At 54.8% G+C, this 23,191-nt stretch overlaps 1 protein-coding gene across 1 annotated transcript in view; it reads left to right on the top strand.

Moving 5' to 3' along the window:
- Positions 1 to 23,191, top strand: part of SEZ6L (seizure related 6 homolog like) — a gene marked incomplete at both ends in the record, with an annotated part of 37,357 nt that overhangs the window by 9,972 nt on the left and 4,194 nt on the right. The window contains 8 exons of the mRNA XM_082066467.1: positions 13,291 to 14,061; positions 14,285 to 14,418; positions 17,783 to 17,975; positions 18,498 to 18,683; positions 19,119 to 19,284; positions 20,092 to 20,258; positions 21,240 to 21,434; positions 21,522 to 21,660. Coding sequence (XP_081922593.1) covers positions 13,291 to 14,061; positions 14,285 to 14,418; positions 17,783 to 17,975; positions 18,498 to 18,683; positions 19,119 to 19,284; positions 20,092 to 20,258; positions 21,240 to 21,434; positions 21,522 to 21,660 — 1,951 coding nt within the window. The remainder of the gene's footprint in view (positions 1 to 13,290; positions 14,062 to 14,284; positions 14,419 to 17,782; positions 17,976 to 18,497; positions 18,684 to 19,118; positions 19,285 to 20,091; positions 20,259 to 21,239; positions 21,435 to 21,521; positions 21,661 to 23,191) is intronic.

Raw genomic sequence — 23,191 nt, forward strand, 5'->3', positions numbered from 1 at the left:
AGTCCCTAACAGGGAGATGTTTATCCATTCCCCTCATCAACATCCCTGTCCCTGCGCCCATGGCCGAGGGGCAGCAAAGCTCCCAGAGGGACACAGCACATCTCACCTGGGATGGGGGGGAAGGTGGGGGCAGTGGGGGCATCTCCAGGCAGTGCAGGGTGCCCTGAGGTGGGTAGGCACAGGGGAGCAGCTGCCAGTGAGCATCTGCTGCGAGGCACAGCGGGACAGCGACATGGTCCAGCCAGGGGACCAAGTCCTCTTTGCTTGGTTACGATGTGCTTTTATGTGTGTTTTGGGGGAGCATGAGCGTTTCCTGGGCATTGGTGGTGGCTGGGCAGTGGCGCTGGGAGCAGAGAACCCAGCACCTCGTCAGGCTCGTTAGCTGGGCGCAGCGGCCGCGCAGTCCTCGTGTGCGCTCAACAAAGAGCCTGTCATCTTTGTTCCCAATGTACTTGCGCCCCCACAAAGACTATCATTATCCTTTCTGATATAATTAAGATCAATCAAATGGAATAATAGAGCAGAGGTCAGGGCAGGCTGTTACTTCCTTGGGGAACAAGGGGCTGCTTTCATCAGAAATACCAGTAAGCCAGCTTAATTGTTCTGAATTTCAGAAATTACAAACGTGCCTTCTAATTGCACGTCCTCCCGTGCTGGGGGGAGGAGGGACCCCGAGAGAGGCTTTGTCTGGAGCCCACACGTTGCCAGGCCCCGCAGCGAGCTCTGGCCCCACAGCCTCTGGGGCTGCTGCCACTGAGCAGCGTGGCTAAATTACCTTTTTCCAGGGTCTGATGGGTCACGCCACCAATCCTGGGCTAGTAGGAAACTCTCTGCCCCCTGCCTGCCCAGCTGGTGCGGTGTGGGTGAACACGTGTGTGGAGGAATTCAGAGGGATGCAGAATGATGTGGAGGTGTCTGGGTCCTGGCAGGGGACCGGGCAGGGCTCGGGGTTGCACCGGGAGCAAGGGTCCTGCTGCCGCTCACCATGCAGGACTGTGCTTCTCTCCTGCCATCCTGATGGCTAATGAAAATATATTTGCTATCTGTATTAATTAAAATAAAGTGCAGCGGCTCATCATTAGGCTCTGTGGGAGAAGCCATACGTAGGTTATCATCATCCAGCACGACATAGTGCAGAAATGGAATTAGTTCTGCCAGGCCATCTTTAAAACACAAATCACTGATGACTGATAGAGCTGACAATTAATTATACAAAAAACAGTGTCACTGAAAAATGAAAGGGAGGACTGAGAGGAGTAGCAGCAGCAGCCTGGCTGCCCTGCAGTGGTGGAACTGGGGAGGGTTGGGACAGGGCAAGGCGGTGAAGGTTGTGCCAGCCCCGAGCTGCTGCTCTGCCCCCAGCAGAACGACTCTGGCTTTACTGAGAAAAAAATAAATAATAATAAAAAAATAATTGCATTTCGTATTTCTTCAGCCAAATCTTATCTAAAAAGAGGCTCATTTCTAGAAAAACAGGCCAGCATGGTGTGCCGGCGCATCCTGCGGCATGGCAAGGCTGGGTGCGCAGGACGTGCCGGGTGCTGCGGCTGCTGCACAGAGCTGAGCGGCGGCTGTGCTGGCTGCCACGGGGAGCTGCCGTGCTGCCAAACCCAAAATTGTTTTGACATAATGAGGATCTGGCAGCTGAAGTGCAGTTTATTACTTTCTTTGGAGGGAAAATACTAAGTGAGGGAGGAGGTGACTGGCTGACAACCTGCATCACGTCTGCCTGGTGGTGTTCAGGGCTGCTACACAGCGTTTGGGAGCAGAGCATATCCTGTCCCTCGGCCACGTGCGGTTTAGAGCCGCAATCGCACTGCTTCGCCGGGGTGTGCCGGGCGCGAGGATGGGCAGCGCCGGGCTTTGCCCTAGTTACCGACAACCTCCGCGGCACAGACCGGCCCCGCAATCGATGGAGCCCAATAACTGTAATAACCACAAACATCAGCAGCCCAACACTTCTCCTGCCTTCCTGATTGCTAGCAGCAGGACTGTTCACAATCTGTCAGAAATCATTAGATGCCAGAGCTACATCATTTCAGAGCAGTGCAACAGGGGTCTTTTCAAGGGCACGATGCAGTTGCAGGCAGCGGGCAGACACGTTTCTGCACAGCCTGCGTGAGGGGAGAAAATGCTAAGAAAAGTGTTGCCTGGAAAAACATTTCTCCCCTTCAGGGAGATGCGGGCTGTGACCATCCGTGGGACACACAGACCCTCATGACTGGCCAGACAAACCGACCAAACAGGCAGAGCTGAAACCCTGCTGTGTCCCTGGGGATGGAGAAACGGGCCATGCAGGGGATGCAGGGGATGAAGGCAGAGCCTGGGGTACAAGGCGACTCCAGCCTGGTCCCACTTCTCTCGCCCTGAGCATCTCCAGCTCTGCCAGCTCTGCCTGCCTCTCCCCAGCGCACCATGCAATTGCCAGGTGCGGAATCCCTGTGGTGGGAAAAGCCCGGCTCATTCAGCAGGGAGAGCAGAAAATGCTGTGTACTGCCACGCCAGGCTTCTCCTGTGCCACCCTCACTGTCCCGAGACACCTGTGCAGCTGGGAAGATGACCAGAACCTGGTGGGCTTCACATTCCACCCTGAGATGCCCCAGGGCATCTTTTGCGGTACTCCAAAAGAAGAAAAGGACATGCTTTTGGGGTACCCTGGCAGAACCCAGGGGAGGGCAGCAGCCACAGGCAGCAGCAGAACGTGCTGCGTCCTCTGTGCTGCTATGGGGAGGCAGTGACCTGACCCTGAGGAGCTGCTGTGTCTGCTCTGCTCTGGGGATTCTGGACTAGAGCCACACTGGGATTCCTGCTACACCTTGTGAAAGAAAAATAAAGCGTTGGCAAACAGATCTGGCAAAAGGCAGCTCAGCTCTGCCCTGTGGCTCACAGTCAATGTAGAGGCTGTGCTTGGGCTCTGGCAGAAGCCAAATGCTCTGGCTGCCCCAGCCCAGGAGCGCAGGGCAGTGATGCTGCAGCATGAGCATGGGGCTGGGCTGCTCACCTGGACCTCGACCATGATATTGTCATGTCATGTTTCCCATTCTGGAGTGGAAATCAAACCAAACAAAGCTGTGAACACACTCCAGACAGGTAGAAAAATGTCAAGGAGGTGCTGAATATTCAGATAATCCATGGATGTGACTGCCTGAAAGTGAGAGCATGAATGATTTATAGCCAGGCAGAGAAACAGTCATCTATTATAATTAGACTAAACTTTGTCTCGCCAGATGTTTTATAGCTGTATATCTTGTAATTGTTTCCCAACCATCCCAGACACTGGGAGTTTTAACTAAACCCAGTGGATGATGGCTTGTGCAGTTCTGGTGTGGCTGGTGAGAAACCCAGGCTGGCCCCCCATTTGCACCTGATCTGGGTGAATATGTCCCTGTTCATGGCAGGGGGTTGGACTGGATGAGCTTTGAAAGTCCCTCCCAACCCAAACCGTTCTATGATTCCATGATCACGGCAGAGAGCGAGGTACGAACTGTGTTTCAGAGGGCTGACCTGCTCCCAAAGAGTTAATCGCAGCACTCGCTTCTCAAGATCTGCTCCGCTGCATCTTAACAGTGATGGGAGATTAATTATTTTAGTCTCAGATAGCTGACTAGAATGGGCTTTTTGTGTCTAAATATACTCTCTCTTTAGGAATCCATTTAATTTTATACCCTGATATAGACGACTAGGCTGGATGATTGGTTGAGATAGAAGGAGCTTCTCTTCGCCCATTAAAATTTGTACCCTGAAAAGCCGCCAAAATACTCCATTTCCTCTCTCCGGGCAGACCCAAGGAATGAACACCCCATCTGCGGATCCCAGGAGAGCCACAGGTTGGGTTTGCCTTTGCTCCTTCGTTCTCATGATGAACCCCCTCCAGAGCAGGGACACCTGGGGGACATGGCAGCAAGGACAGGAGGTAGCAGGTCCATGGCAGGTCCCCCGGGGGTGTCTGTGTTTGGTGGTAGATGGGGTGCACCTGTCCTGGGGTGCATCTGGCTGAGATCAGAGGTTTGGCACCGTGGGTTTACCAGGAAGACTAGAAAACTCCATAGGAAACTTTCTATTTGCACCTAGTGAGGCTCAGCTTTCAAAAAAAAGGAATTACTGCTTGAAACCACCCCGCTAGTTAATTTCAGACAGGCCTGTCTGCCTGTAACAAGGCAGAGACCGTTTTTTCTTACATTGGAAACGATAAAAAAACTGCAGTGAACTCAAATTAACATCTGCATGAAAGTGCTGCTATGTCTAATGGCTTTTGTCCCCTGCTCTGTGGTCCTCACCAGCTTGTCTATCTCTGCAGAGATACCGGGATAATTAATCACACCCATCAGCTGGGGAGGCTGTGACAGCAGAACCCAGCCAGGACAAGTCAGCAGGCAACAGGTTGTATCACTTCCACGCTGCAAATCTCTTGATTCCTCCATAATTAGATGAGCCTCTTTAATTCCTCTTCCTCTTTAGCTGCTGCAGCCAAGCAGCAACCAGGCTGGGGGTGTCACATCCCTTTTGGGTGCATCCCTGGGGATGGGGGCCTCTGCCAGGGCTGCTCCTTGCCTGGGATGCTGGTGCTGTGGGCACAGCAGGGCTGGGGCATCATGGGGACATGGGGACCCACAGGCAGTGGCACCTGGAGTGAGGGGGAGCATCTATCGGCAGGTGCCCTGCAGCCACAGCAGCTGCAGGTGCTCAGGCAGAGCCAGCATGGACAGAACAAATGCCTGAGAGTCAAAGTCGCATTGATTCCAGCTCTGCGAAGCAGCACTGGGGAGGAAAATCCATTTTCCTCATAGCTAGGAGAAGTGTGTAATTTCCAGGCATCTGTCAGGCTGCTGTGGATCGTTAAAGCAGTTACGAGCTTCTCCAGAGCACGGCGGGGAGAGGTTTGCGAGTTTAGCTCCGTACTCCTGGTGTGTCCTTGCTCCCGAGCGAAGTGCGTCAGGCACAGGCAGTGTGGATTTGCCAAAAAAGTGGGGTTTTGAAAGAGCGTTTCTTTGTCAGAATACCAGCCCTGCCTGCAAGTAGCCCCTGCCACAGAGCTGGATCCACTGCTCCCATCTGTGACCAGAAACCCCCTTGCCCACGACCAGTCCATGGGACCTTTCCAGCTGTCCAAGCCCAGAGCTGGCACCAAGCATGGGCACAAGCGGCTGCACTGTGTCCCAGCCCAGTGTCCCCTGCCAACACAACAGGTCCCTGAGCATCGCACCGAGCCCCGCTCTGACCACAGGCAGCAGGTGCTGGTGAAACGCTTCTCCTCTTGTTTGTCAACAAAGGCGGGTTTGCTACTGGGCACAGGAGCCATGGGCAGTGGGGAAGGGAGCCTGGTCCTTCGGCCACGGCTCCTTGGGCTGGGCACCACTGCCAGCATCCTCACCCGTAATGAGGGGTTTCCATGGCAACCTTATCTGAGCGTTGCTAGTGACACAGATGTAAATTTTAAAAATGAAATATTCAGACCACAGTCCTATGAGCATAAATAAACCCCTGCACATGGCCAATTTAACAGCATTTTAAAGCAGTTTGGAAATTCCCCAGGGCCCCGGGAATCTCTGTAGAATTAGGAAATTCATAAAAACAGAGGGACATCAGGAACGGGAGGCAGAGAGGTCCCGAAGCTCCTTGACCTCTGCTGCCGTCTCCTCCAGAGCAGAGCCTTGGCATCTCCCTGCTTCTGAATTATCTGCCTGTTAATTGCTCTTTGGGACGGCCGTGGTGAAGACAGGCTGGTGGCTCTGTCTGCTGCAGGCAACTATGGAGCCCCATACACCCCCCTGCACCCCAGTGCTTATTGCCAAGAGCTCCCCGATTTGCACAAGCCATGGGATCGCTGCAGGGTGCTCTCGCTGCCCTTGAAGGCACCATGTCCACATCTTGCTGGCAAGTGGGATCAAGCACCGGAGTCCTGGGGCTCCCTGCACCCCATGGAGCAGAAGGACCTGGGGACAAGCACCGCTCCTGCATCCTTGCTGGGCACCAAACCACAGGAAAAATATTCTCTATTTTCTCCAACTGCAACACGAACATTTGGATGAAAGCCATCCCCAAGCCTTCCCGCTCCTGCCTCACCAGGTGGCACAAAATAGCCTTTACGCAGGAGAACGGCTCAGAAACGCCCGAAAGTGCTCTGGCTGTGTTTATCTGTGCTCCCACGTGGATGACTCACCGATGATCAGATTGCTACTATTTTATTTGCTTATAGGTTGAACTGTCAGGATGCTCTTGAGGGAAACTTTTTTTTTTCTTTTCCATCGGAAAAAAACTTAATTTGCTGAAATTGTAACCGCAGGAAAGAGCAGGTTTCAAATCTGTTTGGAGACGTGGCTATCTGGGCTCTATTGGTCTGTTTTGACATTTTTAAAGTGAAAGACTGTTTTGATTCAGGTTTTTCTGCTCTTCAGGATTCAAGGCAAAAATCTTTTAAAATCTGAAATGAAACCAAAGCATTTCCAATCCGTCACACCGGAGTATTTTGACGGATGCAACCTGCTTTTTTTCAGATCCTTGGTTCACAGTCAAACCCTCTATGTTTTTCTCCCTGACGGTGAAATCCATACGGCACATGCTGGAGAGCGACGTGGGACGGAGGTCCCGGGAGAGCATCCAGCTTCTTCTGTTGCAGTGAGTGGCAGCACCTGCGGGTTCTCCTTCATCCTCCTGGCAGTAATTGGCAATTCTGTGGTTTCAGCCTGTTCCTTCATCTGCTCCATCACGTCTCTGCCTGCACGCACTGCAGGCTGCCGGCAGATAAGGGAAGGAGCCTCTGTCTTTGGGAAGGCAGATTTGGTCTGATCAAAGTGGCTGCAGCAGAGGCTGCCAGGCTCCTTCGTCAACAGGAGCGACTTCGGTAGGCGGCTGCAACGTGGGAGCCCTGGGACAGGGGGGAGGTGAGCCCAGCCCTGGCTCAGCCAGTGCGATGCCGACAGAGGACACAGCTCCGGAGACCTGCCCGAGCCACCCATCTCAGCATCCTGCTCACCCAAGCCCAGGAGCTGAGGCAGCGTCTGCTCCCGGCACATCTGTCACACCGTGCAAGTGGTGCCGGCGGTTCTGCTCATTACAGCCATCGATTGCCCCGTTTCACCTGCCGATGGAGCCTGCGACAAGGCTGAGATGAACCATCTGCTGGGGTTCATTGCTCTGCGCAGTCCCCTCTCCTCGCTGCCGCGGTCCCTGCCGCTCCATCCATCTCACCCTTCAGAGGAGCTCATTCAAGGCAGGGAACACAATAAAAAATTGAACTATACTCTGCAAATAAATCAAGGCAACATCTTTTTGAAGGAAAGCTTATTGCATGGTCCCAGCTGGTTTGGAGGAGTAGTTCTACCGGCACTAAGCATCCCTGAGCGCAGGTTCTCTGTACCTGGGCAGTGCCATGGGCCCCACGTATCTCAGCAGCATCTCCTGACTCAGAGAAATATCCACAGCTCCCTGCAGAGCAGGCTGAGCCTGCAGTCCTGCCCCAAGGAAGCCCTACACTTAAGCCAAGCCTATTCACCTGGGCCTGGCTTTATTGCAGAGCAGGGCCAGCTGCTGCCATGGACCCTTAAAGGGGGGGCTTGTTCCCCAGAACAGGGCACCCCCAGAGCTGGTGCAAGGCCAGTGGCATGCAGAGGCTCTGGGGGGTGCAGGATCAGACCCAGCTCTCAGTGGGCTCAGGTGAGATGCCTACAGCAAGAGCAGCTCTGTGCAGGATCAGCCAGTCCCAGCACGCTGACAATCTGCCTAAGCCTGTCACACAGCAGAGCACGGGGGCTGAACGCCACCATTAATAGCATCCGCATAAGCTTCTCAGGGTTTTGGGGATAATCAGATCACCCAAACCTCCAGGATGGTAACTACTGAACTCCAGCAATCAAGCCACTGTTCTGCAGCAGCCCAAGAATGCGCTGGCAGCCAGGCAGCGATAGCATCGGCATTAGTAATGGGAACCCGGCGATACAGCTACTCACACTTTCACTCTTTCAGGAGCACAGCAGCAAAATGAGTGCTTTATGATTATTTCAGCATCCTTTTATCAAGCACTTGCAGTTCCCTAATTCCCGTAAGGCCCTCTGGCTGAGATATGGGCAGCAATCAGATTTGCCCAGCTCTCTCCAGCCACAGCACCTCTGGAGCAGCACACACACATTTGCCATCACCGGCCACAGGACACGGTCCTGTCCCCCTGCTTGGGGTGGGGAGGTGGCCTGGGGACCTACTCTTATGAGGGTGAAACTTTGGGACTGTGGCCACCAGGCAGCAGAAAACTGCCAGAACACACTGTGTCCCTGCCCTGTGCAAAACACGGGCAGCTGCTTTTTGCAAAGGAGCTGTGAAAAGCCTGTTTTGCTATTATGGAGAACAAGAGCTTATAGTGTATGAAATTGTGGCAAAGGGGAGAGCTTGAGCTCACGTTTAATTAGTATTCTTGCTTTCGCCTGGCCTTGCAATCTCATTCACTCTTTTGCTTAATCCATTACAGTTTGCTCAGTTAATGCGCCTGGGCTCTCACGGCAAATTCCAGGCCACAACCCCAAATCTGTCGCTGTATCCTCACAAATCCGGGGCAATAAGCAGATTTATTTCTGAGTACCAGGAAAACAAAATTCTTCAAAAGAGCAAGAGAAAATTATCCTAAATGGTGAAAAAAAAAGAAAAAAGGCTGATGTACCTGAAAAAATATTGTCAAGAACAAATTAGTTGTTCTTTGGGCAGGATTGTGTGAGTGACGGAGCACAGACCACAGGTATGAGGCACTTGTGCTCATTTATGTGTATTTAAGGACGTTTTTGGTGCTTGGGGGTCTCTGTGAGCAGGTGTCAGTGCTGCCCAGGCGGGCAGGTGGCTGGTGCTTTGCAAGCACCTGGCTCGGCGCTGGCTCAGAGTGAGGGGAGATGCCTTGGCAGCCCGTGCCCCATCCCCTGCCCTGCCTGTCCCGCTGCCTCTCTAGCCCCCAACGCTGTCACCCCCATTCCTGGCAGCCACACAGCACAGTGCTGGGCACCCGTGCCCTGCCGAGGAGTGAATGCTTCCGACAGCGCCTAAGTATAAACCGCGGGGGAGTGCAAGCTGGTTGGAGACGTCCTCCCTGGAGCTCAGCTTCCTTCCGTGGTGTTTACATGCTGGTATCTAGGCAGAGCCCAGAATAGACCTGAAGACGAGTTGTCGTTTTGCATTAAGGTCACTTGTGCTCCAAACTGTCCCGGACTTTTCTGTCCCATCTTTCAGGAGCAGTCGCCCGTGCCGACACCGCTGTGCAGAGCGTGGTGCTGTGGGTGCAAGGGCTGCGGGGGGCTCTTGCAGAGGCTTTTGTGGATTTAGAGAAACCCTTCCAGCCCTGAACCGCCTGCAGAGTGCTCCTGATCAAGACAGCAGATAAACCCCTTGTACCTCTTGATAGCATTTACCTCCTCTGGAGATGGTTTAGCAGATTAGATCAAGGTCAAACGTGATCATTTCTCTTTCACTAGCTCAGTGTCTCTGGATTGATTGCTTGTGCAGAGCAAGATGGATTTTGGCAACTGGGGAGGGTCCTGCTCTGCCTGTCCCCACCCCAGCTGAGCATCCCTTGGGGTGGGGGCGGTGGCGGGGACATGGGCATCCCGCAACGCTGGGTGACATTAAACAGCCTTGTCCCATGCTGGGAGTGGGCAGCAGAGTGAGAGCCTGGCTATGAGAGCACTGCAAGCAACCCTTCTGTGCTCACAACATTTCCTGCCATTACCAGAATATTTTTGCTACTGCAACTCAGAGTAAATCCTCAGTATTGATTATAACTCTCTGGTGGTTTATTTAGCACTCTAGTGGCATTAGGTGGTATCACTGTGCTCCTAGGAGGGGACAGGGGCTGCAGAGCTGCCAGCTGCCACCCCCACCGTGGTCCCACGCTGGCTCCTGGGCAGCAATGCTCCAGAGATGCTTGGGCAATTGCAAAGCTCATCTCTCACCGTGATTATCCTTGGAGGTGAGAGAATGACTGTTTGCATTCAGATCATATGGAAAGTATCTTACCAAAGATATGGCGGGTCTGGCAGCACCAGGCAGGCAGGGCTGGCAGCCATGGCTTGGGAACATGCTGGAGCACAGCTCCGGTTTGGGGGTGGCGATGCAATCTGGAGTTAAGATCATTAATCACTTCTCTCGCTGGTAACGTGGAATATGCCCTTATTAATCACGGCTGCCAGTGCCCCCATGTGCCTCCATCTCCCCACTCCAACCCGGTTGCGTATGCTTCCCTGAAATACACATTTGCCCTTTACAAACTAAAGCATGTTAAGTATCTCATTATGGAGCCGCCATACCAAGTGTTTTATTTCATGCTTTGTTAAGGACAGAATCATTTAAATGCATCCTGGCAAAGGATCTAATAAGAAATTAGTCAGCTTTCTGAAAGCATAAAATATGGTTTAATGACAACATCCGTTAAGAATTAAAGTTCACATGACAAATAACCCAAGGACGCTGTTTAGCTGTTTTGGGTAACACACCAGCTTTAAGGACTCAGGTTCCTGTGGGAACACTCTGACTGTCTCACTGTAAGCCACCGTCCCACCATGTCCCACCAGCCAGCGAGCCCCCTCCCCTCGTCTTCTGGGCCCATGAAACCTCCTCCTTGTCTGACAGCCCCATCCTCTCCTGTAATGGAGGAGCTGTTTTGCACTAAAATCGATGACCAGCAGCAGTAGGAGAGCAGCCATCAGCTGCCTGTCCTGGGCTTGGCCTGGGAGAGGAAGCCTAAAGCATGTGAAAGCCCCACACAGCTTGTCAGGGGCGAGAGCTGGTGCTGCCACTGCCCTGGGGACTGATTTCCCCCCATCACACTATGGCAGGATGCCCATGGCCCCACGGTGTGATTCCTGTGGAGGCCAGGCTCAGCCCGGGCCAGGATGCAGAGGGAGGCAGAGACGCTCAGCAATGAGCAGAGGTTGTGGGGGCTCCTGGGCTGCCCCACCTGTAGCAGACATGGGGACACCAAGGCACCCACCCTTCCCGGGGAGATTATTCAGAGCTGACACAAGTCGGTGTTTGCAGATAACGTGTGTGAAATGTCTCCTAATGTGCTAAGGGAATCGGCTAATGAATTTGCTGAACCACTGCTAATTAAGGAATTAATTTTTTAAGTTGTGGGAGACACAACAGGAGAGGCCAGGGAGCCCAGGACTGGTTTTCCTGCGCTGGGTCTGCAGCTCGGCAGCTGAGAGCAGCAGCAGCGACGGGGCAGGCAGGGGCACGGCCCCGGCTGTCCCGGGGAGCTGGGGCTGGGGACCCGCGCAGTACCACCACCCCGTGCCAGGGCTGGGGACCAGCCTGGTGCCACCAGCCCGTGCCAGGGCTGTCCGGGAGCAGCTTGGGGATGGGTCTGGCACAGCTCAGCAAGAGGTGAGGGGAGCCGGCCAGCAGCGAGGGAAGGCTCCCTTGCTCCTGCACTGCACCGACTGCACAGACCTGGGCAAAAATATATTATCTCAAGCCTCAGGCATGCAGATTTTGAGAACTCCGTCCTTCAGGCTAATTCTCCCAGCCTTTTCCTTTCCCTGTTGTGTTCCCTTCAGTTCTTGTCAGAAACTGCTTTGATTTCCCAGATGGAGGAAAGTCAACTTTCAGCAGGCTGTTTGCTTCCCTCTGTGCCCGTCCCTTCTGCCCTGCTGTTGCCAGATGGGAGTGTCCCCTTCCCCGAGGGTGCCCGTGGGCTGCTTTTGCTGCAGACCATACAGAGCGGTGGCCATTGCTTATCTCTGCATGAGCTGCAGCAAGAAACACTGCTTGGTTTCAACAGGAGCCGGCAGGGACCGCTGCGGCATTCAGGGCTGGACCCTGACACCCCATTGCCACTGTGAGTCCCTTTTCTCCCCAACATATGTAGAGGTGACCCAGTGGTGCTGGCGTAAACCCACGGAACTGTCCCACTGCTGTGCTGGGCTGTACCACAGTGTGCCCAGCTCCGTGCTGGCTGTGCAAAACTAATGGTAAGGCATCAGCAGCAGAAGTTGAAAGGCTCTAAAATCACAGGGTGGTGTAAAGGGTGGTTGGATGCCGGAGAAATGGTACTCCCCCGCAACAACTACCCTGCAGAGTCCCTGTGTTTCAGGTTTCACATCCAAAAGCTCCTTTTCTTCCTTTTTGTTCTGGTCCTACCCTAATTAGTAGAATTTGAAACACACAAAAAAACCCAAGTTAAATTTAATGCAAGCGTTGTACTTTTGTTTAAACCATCTGTAACACTAACTGTAATGACGTGCCCAAGGTGAACCAGAGGTTTATTGTGCTTTGCTGGAGTATGTGTGGGAAGGAAAAGCCCCCAGCTGCCACTCTGATCCCCCAGCGACCCAACGCTATGGTGGACATGTCCCCACTCCCCACAGGGATGTCACAGCAGCTCAAACCACTTTTCGGAGCAGGTTGGTACCTCGGTTTGCAGTGCTGGAGGACAACATGTGCCTGGGCCAGCAGCAGGGCTGGGGGCTCACAGACCCACCATGCCCAGCCAGGTGCCACGTTTTGGGGACCTGGGCTCTAAACCCCCACAGGGGAGCAGAGGGGGCTGGAATCAGTGTCTTTAAGCACCGCACACTAAATGCCTTCCCTGGCAACTGCTGTTTCCATGGAAAATGTTGACTCTTTGCCTCTCAGAGCTTTCTGCAGCATTTCTCAGAGCTGTGGTGCTGCTTACAGCTTATTTCACACCGTGGACCGCAGCCCCATCAGATGGTGACTAAATCTGTATTTCATGCAATTAAACTCCCCGGCCGAAGCGGTGGTGGTGCAGCTTTGATTACTCTTCCTTTCCCGCGCATTGCTTCACCCAACACAAAAGGTTGTGGCTGCCCAAGGAGAGGCTTTGAGCGGGTGGTGTTCTGCTGCGGGAGGCTGAGGAGGCCGCTGAATCGGTGTCTGTTCCCTGCTGGGCAGCAGCATGGGGAAGACAATGGGAAAGAGCCACGGCCTAATCAGACGCTTTGAAATAGCCACATTCACTGATGACAATTGCAAAAATAAAGGCTTTTCACAGAGACCGAGCCAGAGCAACAAACTCAGCAGGAGCGAGTGAACCTCCCTGAACAAGTAACCTCTAGATAAAGAGACCAAATAGCAGCTCTGAAACTGTGAGATAAGGCCACCAACTTTCAGCAAAAAACCAACTTTCAGGGAATCTGTGCAGGCTCATTATCGCTTTCCCATAATGAGCCCGTTTGGGAGAGCGGCAGGCATTCAATCAGCCACAGCTCCCCAGGGGGCTGATTTCGTGCCGCTGGCACAGCTACAATTTCATGCCCAGAATTGTCCCAAGTCCCACTTTTCTCCATTTTTTTGCAGAGAGCGGATCAGGGGCAGCACTGGTTCCCGCCAGCCCGGACCCTCTTGCTGCAGAAGAGCTGGTGGACAACACAAACAGTGGAGCCAGGGAGCTTGGGCACACCGCAGGTTTGACTGGTGGACCTGGGGAGCTCAGGCACATCACAGGTTTGGCTGGTGGAACCAGGGAGCTTGGTCATGCCACTGCCCTCAACCTCCTGCCGGTGGCAGAGGGTGGCACTGGGCTGGTGGCGGAGGAGACAACGCTGCTGGTGCAGACCCGTGTCTTGCCAACACCCACCACCACCCCCAACGCTGATGCAAAACAAACTTTCCCTGTTAAGAAAAAGCCACCTGCTCCAAAGCAAGTAAATACGGCAAGGAAGCACCCGAGGCCCAAGCCCACCCTGCCACGGCCCCCCCAGGCTCCCTCCCTGGCCACCCCGCTGGGTTCTGGGCTCCTCAGTGCCTCCCAAGCGCCGCATGTGCCGGCAGAGGCAGCAGCCAGAGCGGAGCAGAGCACCCCCCAGCTGCCCTGGGGGGGACAGGCCACCACCAGCCGCCCCGCGCTGCAGATCTCCCCGTCCACATTGCCGCCGGGGGTCCCTGGGACCTTCCCCACCGGCGCAGGCGATGCCGGTGAGGCTCCCACCACGGCTCCTGCCAGCACTGCCATTGACCGGACAAACAGCACAGAGAGTGAGGTGCACGGCTCTGTGTCAGAAGAGAGCCAAGAAACCACCACGTCCACCATCATCACCACCACCGTCACCACCACCGAGCCCAGCCCGGGTAAGCTGCACTGCCTGCACAGGGTGGGGGGCACGGGAGGAGGGTACAGCGGGTGACAGGGACCAGCTCTGTGCACTGGGTTTGGGAGGCTGCCCAAAACCTTCTGCACGTTGGCGGGGTTGGCTGCTGGAGCAGGGACTGGGGTGCTGGGATTTAGGGCTGCGGGAGGGAGCTGCTGGGTGAGCCGGTTCCTCAGGGCAGTCGCTGACACGAGTTCCTCCAGTCCTCTGCAGTGTGAGCTTCCACGACCCCGAGGGCTATATCGACTCCACGGACTATCCCCCGCTGCCCCTGCACAGCTACCTGGAGTGCACCTACAACGTCACTGTCTACACCGGCTACGGCGTCGAGCTCCAGGTGAGAAGCGCGTCAGTAGAGGGATCACCATGGTCCACCCCCCCATACTGTGGCAACAAAGGATGCAAAGCACCTGCATCTTGGCCATGGCTGCCTTGGGTACCAGTGCTTGCTAAAAATGCCCCTTCCTAGGGAAAAACAAACAAACAAACAAACAAACCAAAAAACCTCCCACCAAAAACAACAACAACAAAACAACCAAACAAAAACAAAACACAAAACCCAGATTTTTCTTAAGGTATGTAATAAATAAACTATACGAGGGAACTGGTACATCCTGAATGTCAGCGATGATCAAAGCATTAAAATGCCATGCAATTAATTTAACGATGAGACGCTGGCAGGCAATTTGCAAAATAGGCGCTCAGCCTTTGTGGGAAGGGGCGAAGCAGCAGCAGTGTCTGCAGCAGGGCCAAGCGCAGCCCTCTGCCCGCTGCCTGCCGGGGGGTGGGCAGCCTCGAGGGGTTTGGGTAGGCAGCCCAAGTCACCTCTCCAACCAGCACTTGCTTTGGATGGGATTTGACAGACAGCTCCAACACCGAAGCAGGGCCACATCCCTGAGAATGGAAGGGTTAAAACCCCAGGGGCAAGCAGGTATTTGACAGCAAAGCCCAGCTGTGCAGAGAGCAGGGCTGCTCTGCGTGCAGGTCTCTGCGAACGCTGTGAGCTGGCACACACGGGAGCGCGGAGCTGCGAGTACAGCCGCTGCGGGTACCACTGCCCTGTGTGCCGTCACCTTCCCACTGCTCCCCATCTTGTGCTTCATGCTGACGGACTCCCTTCCATTGCTTTTTAATTGTTTCACGCATACAAGCTCTGCAAGCTTTGGTGGCTGCAAGGCTAATGACATGGGGTAGGTGCTGGAGTAATGCAGTGCAACCTCTTCAGCTGCCTCACCTTCCTGTGGATAATTGGTGAATATTTAAGTGTTTTGGAGTTAATTCACAGCTCCTATAATGGAGGTGGACAGGGGGAACCTTGCTGGGGGAGGAGGAATAGGGCTGAGCTCACCTGTCAGGATGGCGTGATGCAGTGGCAACCCACGGGGGTTCCCTTTTTCTGTGTGGGTTTGCTGGGGCTGAGCGAGGAGCTCTGTGGGCCAGACCTGCTGGAGATGCTGGTTTGGGGGATGCTGGTTTGGGGGATGCTGGTTTGGGGGGAGCCAGGCTGAGCAGCAGAGCTGTGTGTGTGCTGTGCTGCTCTGTGACATGGGGAGCCGGGGTGACCGAGCTCTATGAGGAGCCTGGACGGTGCCCTCCCCTGTCACGAGTGGTGTATGGTCTCAGCAGGTCCCACTGGAGCCTGAACATGAGGAAAGATGTGCTGGAGAGCATGGGGAAGGTCTTGGGCACAAAGCCTGGCTGACAGGCACCATCTCAGGGAGGGCTGCCAGCAAACCTGCCTGTGGCTGGGGTCTGCCCCCTACATCCCCACAGCATCCTGGGGGGAGCTGTGCCACAGCCTGCCTGCCCCCACACCAGCCGGGTCGCACTATCGCAGCCCTGGGAGCCATGGAGCAGCCAGCTCTCCAAATGTTTAGTTAAATTATATTTATTTTTAAAATTCTTGAATCTTCTTGGCAGGAAATAGAATTTCCCTAAAGAGATTTTCTAGTGGGTGAGCGGGGCTGGCAGCTTGAATGAAGGATCCCTCCTGGCTTCCCAACCCTTTTGGAGCTGACATTGGTGCAGTCTGATTAAAGTAAGAACTTGTCCTCCCCAGCCTCAGCAGGAACTCGCACATATGGTCCCTCTCACAGTGACTGATGGTTCCTGGCACCAGGTCACTGCATCTGTACCCGCCAATGCCACCTCAGTGGATGGAGTCCCCTGAGGATGCCACTGCCATGAGGTCCTTGGTGGTGACATTCTTGCTTCAGGCTCCTCTGGGCTGGGTTTGAAGGAGGGGAAGGCTGAGTGGTGCCCCCACTCTGCGAGGGGCCGGGGGCTGCAGCATCCATCAGCTCCTCTGCAGAGCTCTGCCCGCTCCAGCTGCTCCTCCAAATCCCTGCCCAGTGGAAGAGCTTTGGGGAGCGGGGCCGCTCAACTACTCGGACAGCACCCCTGGATGTTCCTCTTGCCAGAGCGACACAGTGCTAGATAGTGTGCTTGGTGCTGGTCATCACCAGAGGAAGCTAGCTGTGGAGAAGGTTTATCTTTGAGTGACTTCAGAACAAAATGTGTTAGAAACACCCTGGAAACATCTTTGCAGTGATTCAGACCTGGCTCAGGAATAAAAACTCCTCTCCAGTGGGAGCTGGAGTTGTTAACATTGTACATAGCCTGTTTAGCTTTCCTGGATCCCGCACTCCAGATAATTCATCCCAAATAACATTTAACTCATTCTGTTTATTAATAATTAGATCTGAGCTGGCCCACCAGCTGCAATGGGTGTGTACGCTGTGTCGGGGTGGCACATTTTCAGGACAAAACCTGGAGAAGAAATGACCCAGGGCAGGTTGGGGTCCAGGGCACACACTTGTCCTATGTTTCCAAGATGCTGTGTGACACCCATGAGGACCGAGGACTGCTGTTCCCTCCGGTGCAGACCAGGACTCTGCAGGGACCCAGCACACTGCTGCAAAATAAGGCAAAATCAGCTCCTCCTGAGTTCAAAGTGACGACCAGGCTTTGCCAGGCACTGTTCAGGGCTGATGGACCTTCAGGACAGGCAGGATGGGGTTGTTTATCCAGATGAAATCTCACCTTTTCCAGCAGAAGGTGAGAGGATGCCAGGCACTGCGGGTGGCTCTGTGTGCGGTACCAGCAGCCCCCGGGACAGGCACAGTTGGGACAACACCAACAAATCCTTCTAGTCACAACGTCATCGGGAGCGCTCACAATTACGGACTGAGGCTGTGGTGTGTGCTAAATATAGAGCCCTGGTCCTCACCCACTTAAGGAAACAAATGATGTGATGAGCATCTTTCTGCTGAAATATGAGCCCATTTATTAAGCTGAAATGCAAATGTGGGGTTACTTTTCAGCTATTTCCAAATAGTAATTAAAGGCTTTTGGGACTACTCATTTGCAGTGACTCCCCATCACTCCCTGGTGTGGATGAGGGATTCTGGGAAGGATCCCTGGTGCACGGGGTGGATGGTGAGCAAAAATGCCCTGTTTTGGTGGCAGATCTGTGCTGAACAACCCAGCCGCAGCTCAGGCCGGTGAGCCTTGGCCATGACCATACTCAGTGCCGTGGTGCCCTGAGATGCAGCTCTGCTCCCAGGGCTGATGAGAGTGGAACTGGGGACCCACCAGTATCCTGACCAGTGACTCGTGGGACCACTCCATCTCCCTTCTGTCTCACTATCACTGGGACCCCCACCTTCACTCCGCAGCTCACAGGTCTGTGCTCCCCCCAGGTGAAGAGCGTGAACCTGTCCGACGGGGAGGTGCTCTCCATCCGTGGGGTGGATGGCGACGCGCTGGTGGTCCTGGCTAACCAGAGCCTGCTGGTGGAGGGCCAGGTGATCCGCAGCCCCACCAACACCATCTCCGTCTACTTCCGCACCTTCCAGGACGAGGTGGTGGGGACCTTCCAACTCCACTACCAGGGTGGGTGCCTCTCCGCTGCGGGCACACGAGGACGGGTGGGATGAGTGTCAGTCTCACCAGGCTGCAGGGTGTAAGGGTGCTAGGCTCTTGTTTCGCTGGATGTCCATGCTCAAGGCATCAGCTCTTGTCATGCCCTGGAAAGAGGGTTCAAGATGCACTGATATCCCAGACCCCAGTGTTTGCTGTGCTCCTCACACCCACCTTGCCCCATTTCTGTCCCCATGCAGCAGCTCTTCCTGCACAGACCCAGCCTGCAAGTCTATTTTTTCCCTTGCAGAGCTATAAAAAATAGATGAGTTCAAGCAAATTATTTTTTAAAATAGAAACTGGGTCTGGGCAAAAGCAGTAACAGTTAGAAAAGCAGAGACTTGCTGGTTCATCAGTGCTCTGATGCTGGCCCTTAGCCACAGGGTCCGTCTGTGGCAGCATGAGCACATCCAGCACCCTTGTGTCCCCCCCTCGGCTGCGGGGTGGCTGGGAGAAGACAAGCCCTATGCTCTAAAATGAGTGTGTTTGTTCCAGTGTTTATGCTGAGCTGCAACTTTCCACGGAGACCTGACTTCGGAGACGTCACCGTGATGGATTTGCACTCGGGTGGAATTGCTCATTTTCACTGTCACCTGGGCTACGAGCTGCAAGGGCCCCGGGTGCTCACGTGCATCAATGCCTCCAGGCCACACTGGAGCAGCCCAGAGCCCATCTGCTCAGGTAGGCGCCTCGGTGTTCAGCCTCAGGGCTAAGAAAGATTGGGATCCCCAAAGAAAAAAAGAATTAGAGTTGCTTTCTTTGCGCTGTGAGTTGAACACGGTCCTGGGAGTGAGCGAGAGCAATTCCAGCCAGAGGTACTTTGGGTTTTCACACCAGTGGCAGCAGAATCTGCCTAATTAGGCAGGTAAGGGAAAGGAAATTGCAGATTTTATGGAGTGTGTGAGTATATATCTGTATACGTAAAACAAAGCAAAGCCAAGCCGGGCAAGAGGTTTATGAACTAAAGACTGGTGAAGAAAGATGGGTGGGCATGAGCTCTCCATCTAGTGGAGCAGAGTGCTTCAAGCCCTTTGCTGTGTAGAAGCTCCAGGTGCAAATGCCTCCCCATGCTCTTTGTCCTGTCCTGTGTCTCAGTGGCTGTGCTCTGTGTCTCAGCTCCCTGCGGCGGGACAATCCACAATGCCACCATCGGCCGTGTCCTCTCGCCCAGCTATGCGGGCAACCAGTCGAGCAGCATGTACTGTGTGTGGGCAATCGGGGCTCCCCCAGGCCAGAAGCTGCACCTGCACTTTGAGAAGCTGCTGCTGACCGAGAAGGACAGGTGAGGTCTGCGCTGAGCCCCCTCCCTACAGCCCAGGACTGCAGAGAGCTTTGCTCTGCCTGAAGTGCAGAGCTAGGAGCTTTGCTGGGTGATACATAGACCAAAGCTTGGGAGCTTCCACCTGGTCTCAGCTCCTCCACTCACCTCTCCTGGTGCCCAGGCTGCGGGTGTCCCAGGGGACAGCACCGACCCAAGCTTGGGGTGCAGCATGGAGGAGGCTGTCAGCCAAAGGATGGTGGGGATGAGGGCAGAGAAGGGTCCTGGCACAAGGAGAAGGATCCTGATTTAGGTGTCCAAGCACTCAGGAGGCACGACGGGTCTTTGAGCAAAAAGATCTACGAGCCCCTGCTGTCCCGAGGCCCTGCGCTTCGTGCCAGGGTTCCTGCAGGTCTCCAGATCCCACCAGCTGTGGGGCAATGCATGGGCTGTGTCACACATGTCCCTCCCTCCCCCAAATACCCAGTGCCCAGCACCACGCACCACTGTGGTGCAGGGAGCTGCGAGTCGCCCATGATCAGCACCCGTAACACAAAGCACACACTGGTGGTGCTGACGCTTGTGTTTAAACAGCATTAACATTCAGGCTGGTAACAGGCAGTAAAGCAGCTTTATGACCTGTAGTAAAATCGAAGAATAAAGCCCCTGTTTATGACACCGTAAAAGAGACTTATCTGGTTGGTGAATTTTTGTTTGCACAATTTCTTTAAAATGCCGTGAGCATGAGCACCAGGGAGGGGGGGCTAGGCAATGCTCTGGGGGGACACATGAATGCTTCTCCCATGTAATGTGCCGTGTCCTCCCTTGCAGGATGGTGGTGTACAGCGGGGACACAAACCAGTCTGCCGTCCTCTATGACTCGCTGCGTGCCGACAGCGTCCCCTTCGAGGGGGTGATCAGCGACGGCTCCTCCATCAGGATTGACTTCCTAGCAGAGGAGCCAGCGTCCGCCACGGCTTTCAACATACGCTTTGAAGGTGATGTGCTCTCATTTTGGTGCCCCTGAGAACCCCAGGCCAGCCTCAGGAAGCATCCCCAGGCCTCGGGACATTTGGGCAATTTACAGAGAAATCTGTCAGAAGGGTCTTGGCTGCCTTGGCACCAGCAGAGCTCGTGCTCCGCTGTGCCGCAGTCCTCATGTCACTGCAGCCACACAGGGCAACCCAAACCTCATCTGGGGCTCGTGTAGCTTTGAGGAATGCATTTGCCTGGCAATAAGTGGGAAAAGAAATAGCAAAATGCTGTTGATGAGCTGAATGTCCACAGGATGTGTCTCCTGTGCCTGCCGTGGGGCAGCCCTGGGGCAGCAGGTGCCGTGTCCAGGATGGGGCTCCTCTGAACACAGGCTGAAAAGCCCATTCGTGCCATTGGAATTACACAGTCTGTGGTGACCGCCAACACCCAGTCTGTCCCCTCAGTCCCCATAGCATAGCACTGCTGGGCACCGAGCCCACATCAGCCATGCAGATAGGGCTGTCCTGGCTTCTGCCTTCCCAGCCCCAACAGTGGCTCCTTTGGGGATGGGGCACTGGGCAAGCCCCGGGCAGCTCACACAGGTTTGCTCCTCTTGTCATTCAAGTGCATCCTGCTGGTGGGATCAGTCCTGTGGGAGCCTCCTGCCTTTGAGCAAGCTCAGTAAGGTGCAGTAATCCCAGGGGAGATTGCTCAGCAAATACAGCAACTGGAAACACAGCAAGTGTGTGACTGATGCTGAGACACAATGGAAATAAAGTTTGGTTAAGCCTGTGTGGCTCAGGACAGATAATCTGTTGTTAATCCAAATTGCCTGTAAAATATGCCATGGAAGAGGACACCCATGCAGGGCAGGAATGGAGGAATGTGTTTCCAGCTGGGCATTGCATCAAAGCCCCAGAGCTGAGGTGTGAGGAGCAGGGGGTGGGCAGTGCGTCCCCCACCAGTGCTGTGTCTCTGTGGCTAAAGGGAGGTTTGTCTTCCAGCCTTCGAGCGGGGCCACTGCTACGAGCCCTACATCCAGAATGGGAACTTCACCACCTCCGACCCCACCTACAACCTAGGCACCACCGTGGAGTTCACGTGCGACCCTGGGCACTCCCTGGAGCAGGGCCCTGCTGTCATCGAGTGCGTCAACATGCGGGACCCATACTGGAACGACACGGAGCCGCTGTGCCGAGGTCGGTCCTCACGCACGAGGCGATGCTGGGGGGCTGTGAGCACCCCCAGAGCCCTGTCTGAGCCCCGCCTGCCTCTCGCTCCCACAGCAATGTGCGGGGGGGAGCTGACTGCCGTGGCTGGGGTGATCCTGTCCCCCAACTGGCCGGAGCCTTACGCGGAGGGGGAGGATTGCATCTGGCGGGTCCACGTTGGCGAGGAGAAGCGGCTCTTCCTGGACATCCAGCTGTAAGTAATCCAGACCTTGGCACGTGTCTCTGCCCTGCCAGTGCTCAGCCCACTTGGCTGCATTGTCGCTGCTCCCCCCAGCCACAGACCCATGTCTTTTCCCTGTTCTCCCCGTTGGAGCTTTCCTAATCCCCTATGATGCCCTCAGCACCCAGGTGGAGGTCCAGGGCAGTACCACTGCTGGTCCCCAAGCTCAAAGCACTGTTAAACCATCCATTGCAGTAGGTAATTTCTTCTGAGACAGCTGCTGGACTCCTCTGGAGCAAAGCCACAGGGAGTGGTGCCATAGCAGCACGTGGCCATGTGCGTCCCAGGGTGACAGCAGCACTGTCACAAGCTGGTTCATTCAGGGCCAGGAATGCCTGGGGACATCCCTGAGCTGGAAACCTCAGCTTAGTCTTTGGGCTGAGTGTGATAGAGGGAGAACAAGGGGCTGTGGGAGGCTGTGCCCAGCCCTGCATCCTGTGCCCTGCCTTCTGCCTCTTCTGGGACCATAAAATGTGCCAGTTCCCCTCCCGCCCGCCAGCCCACTGCTGTGCCATTCAGTGACACAGCTCAGAAAGCTGTGGGGCTGTGGAGCAGAGAGGTCCAGCAAGGCCCCATCTGCCCTGTCCGGGCACAGGCAGACATGGCAGCACTTGCTGCCAGGGGGTCAGAAGGGTGGGGGATCCAATGCCAGGCTGGGAGCCCGTGGCATGATAATGCTGCCAGTGCAAAGGGAATCTTCAATGCTATTTTGGGTTTTCAAGTGGAGAGTGTGTTTCAAGTAGGGGCTTAGAGTCATAAAGATTTTAAAGCTTTCTGTAAAACTCACAAGTTGGAGCTCCCAGTGCACCTCTCTCAGCTTTGTGGGTGCTTGGGCTGAGCAGAGCTGGAGGCCAAGTGATTCGAAGTCATCAAACATAAATGTCACTGAGAAAATCATGTTTGACAGAAAGCAGAGATTTACTACAAATGTCAGCTTGCCGTGGGGATTAGCTGGGCGTCTTCCAAGAACATTCTTAATAAAATGTTTGGGGATCGGCTCAGGCATCTCCAAACAAGGCTGAATTAGATGGGCCAGTGTGCAGGGCAGGGGTCCCGCCATGAGCAATCATGTCCTGGGCTCACGGGTGTTTGCACGCACAGACAGACGGATCCTGCCCGGGTGCAGGAGTCCAGGCCTGGCTGGGGAAGTTACTTCAGCCTCAGACCTGATGAAGACTCCTCCTGCAGGTCCAGGAGCATCCTGTTTCTCTCCCCGACGGGAAAGGGGTAGACATGGTGTCCCTGTCCCAGACCCTCCTGCACTGTCCCGTAGCGGAATGCTGGGTGCTGGCCGTGCCCCGGCATGCAGGACCGTCTGTGCGGTCCTTGGGGTTGATCTGATCGGTTCGCCCATACTACTGCTAAGAGCACTGAGCAGGGAGCCAGCGGTGGGGCTGCAGGGGCAGGAGGAAGCCTGGCACCTCCCCTGCAGGAATGGAAGGTGATGGAGCCACGTTTCCACGGGGATGAGCATCCATCGTCTGCTCTTTGCTTGGAAGCCCTT

The sequence above is a fragment of the Streptopelia decaocto genome (assembly GCF_964273445.1).
Source record: "Streptopelia decaocto genome assembly, chromosome: 15".
In the NCBI taxonomy this organism is placed as follows: domain Eukaryota; kingdom Metazoa; phylum Chordata; class Aves; order Columbiformes; family Columbidae; genus Streptopelia; species Streptopelia decaocto.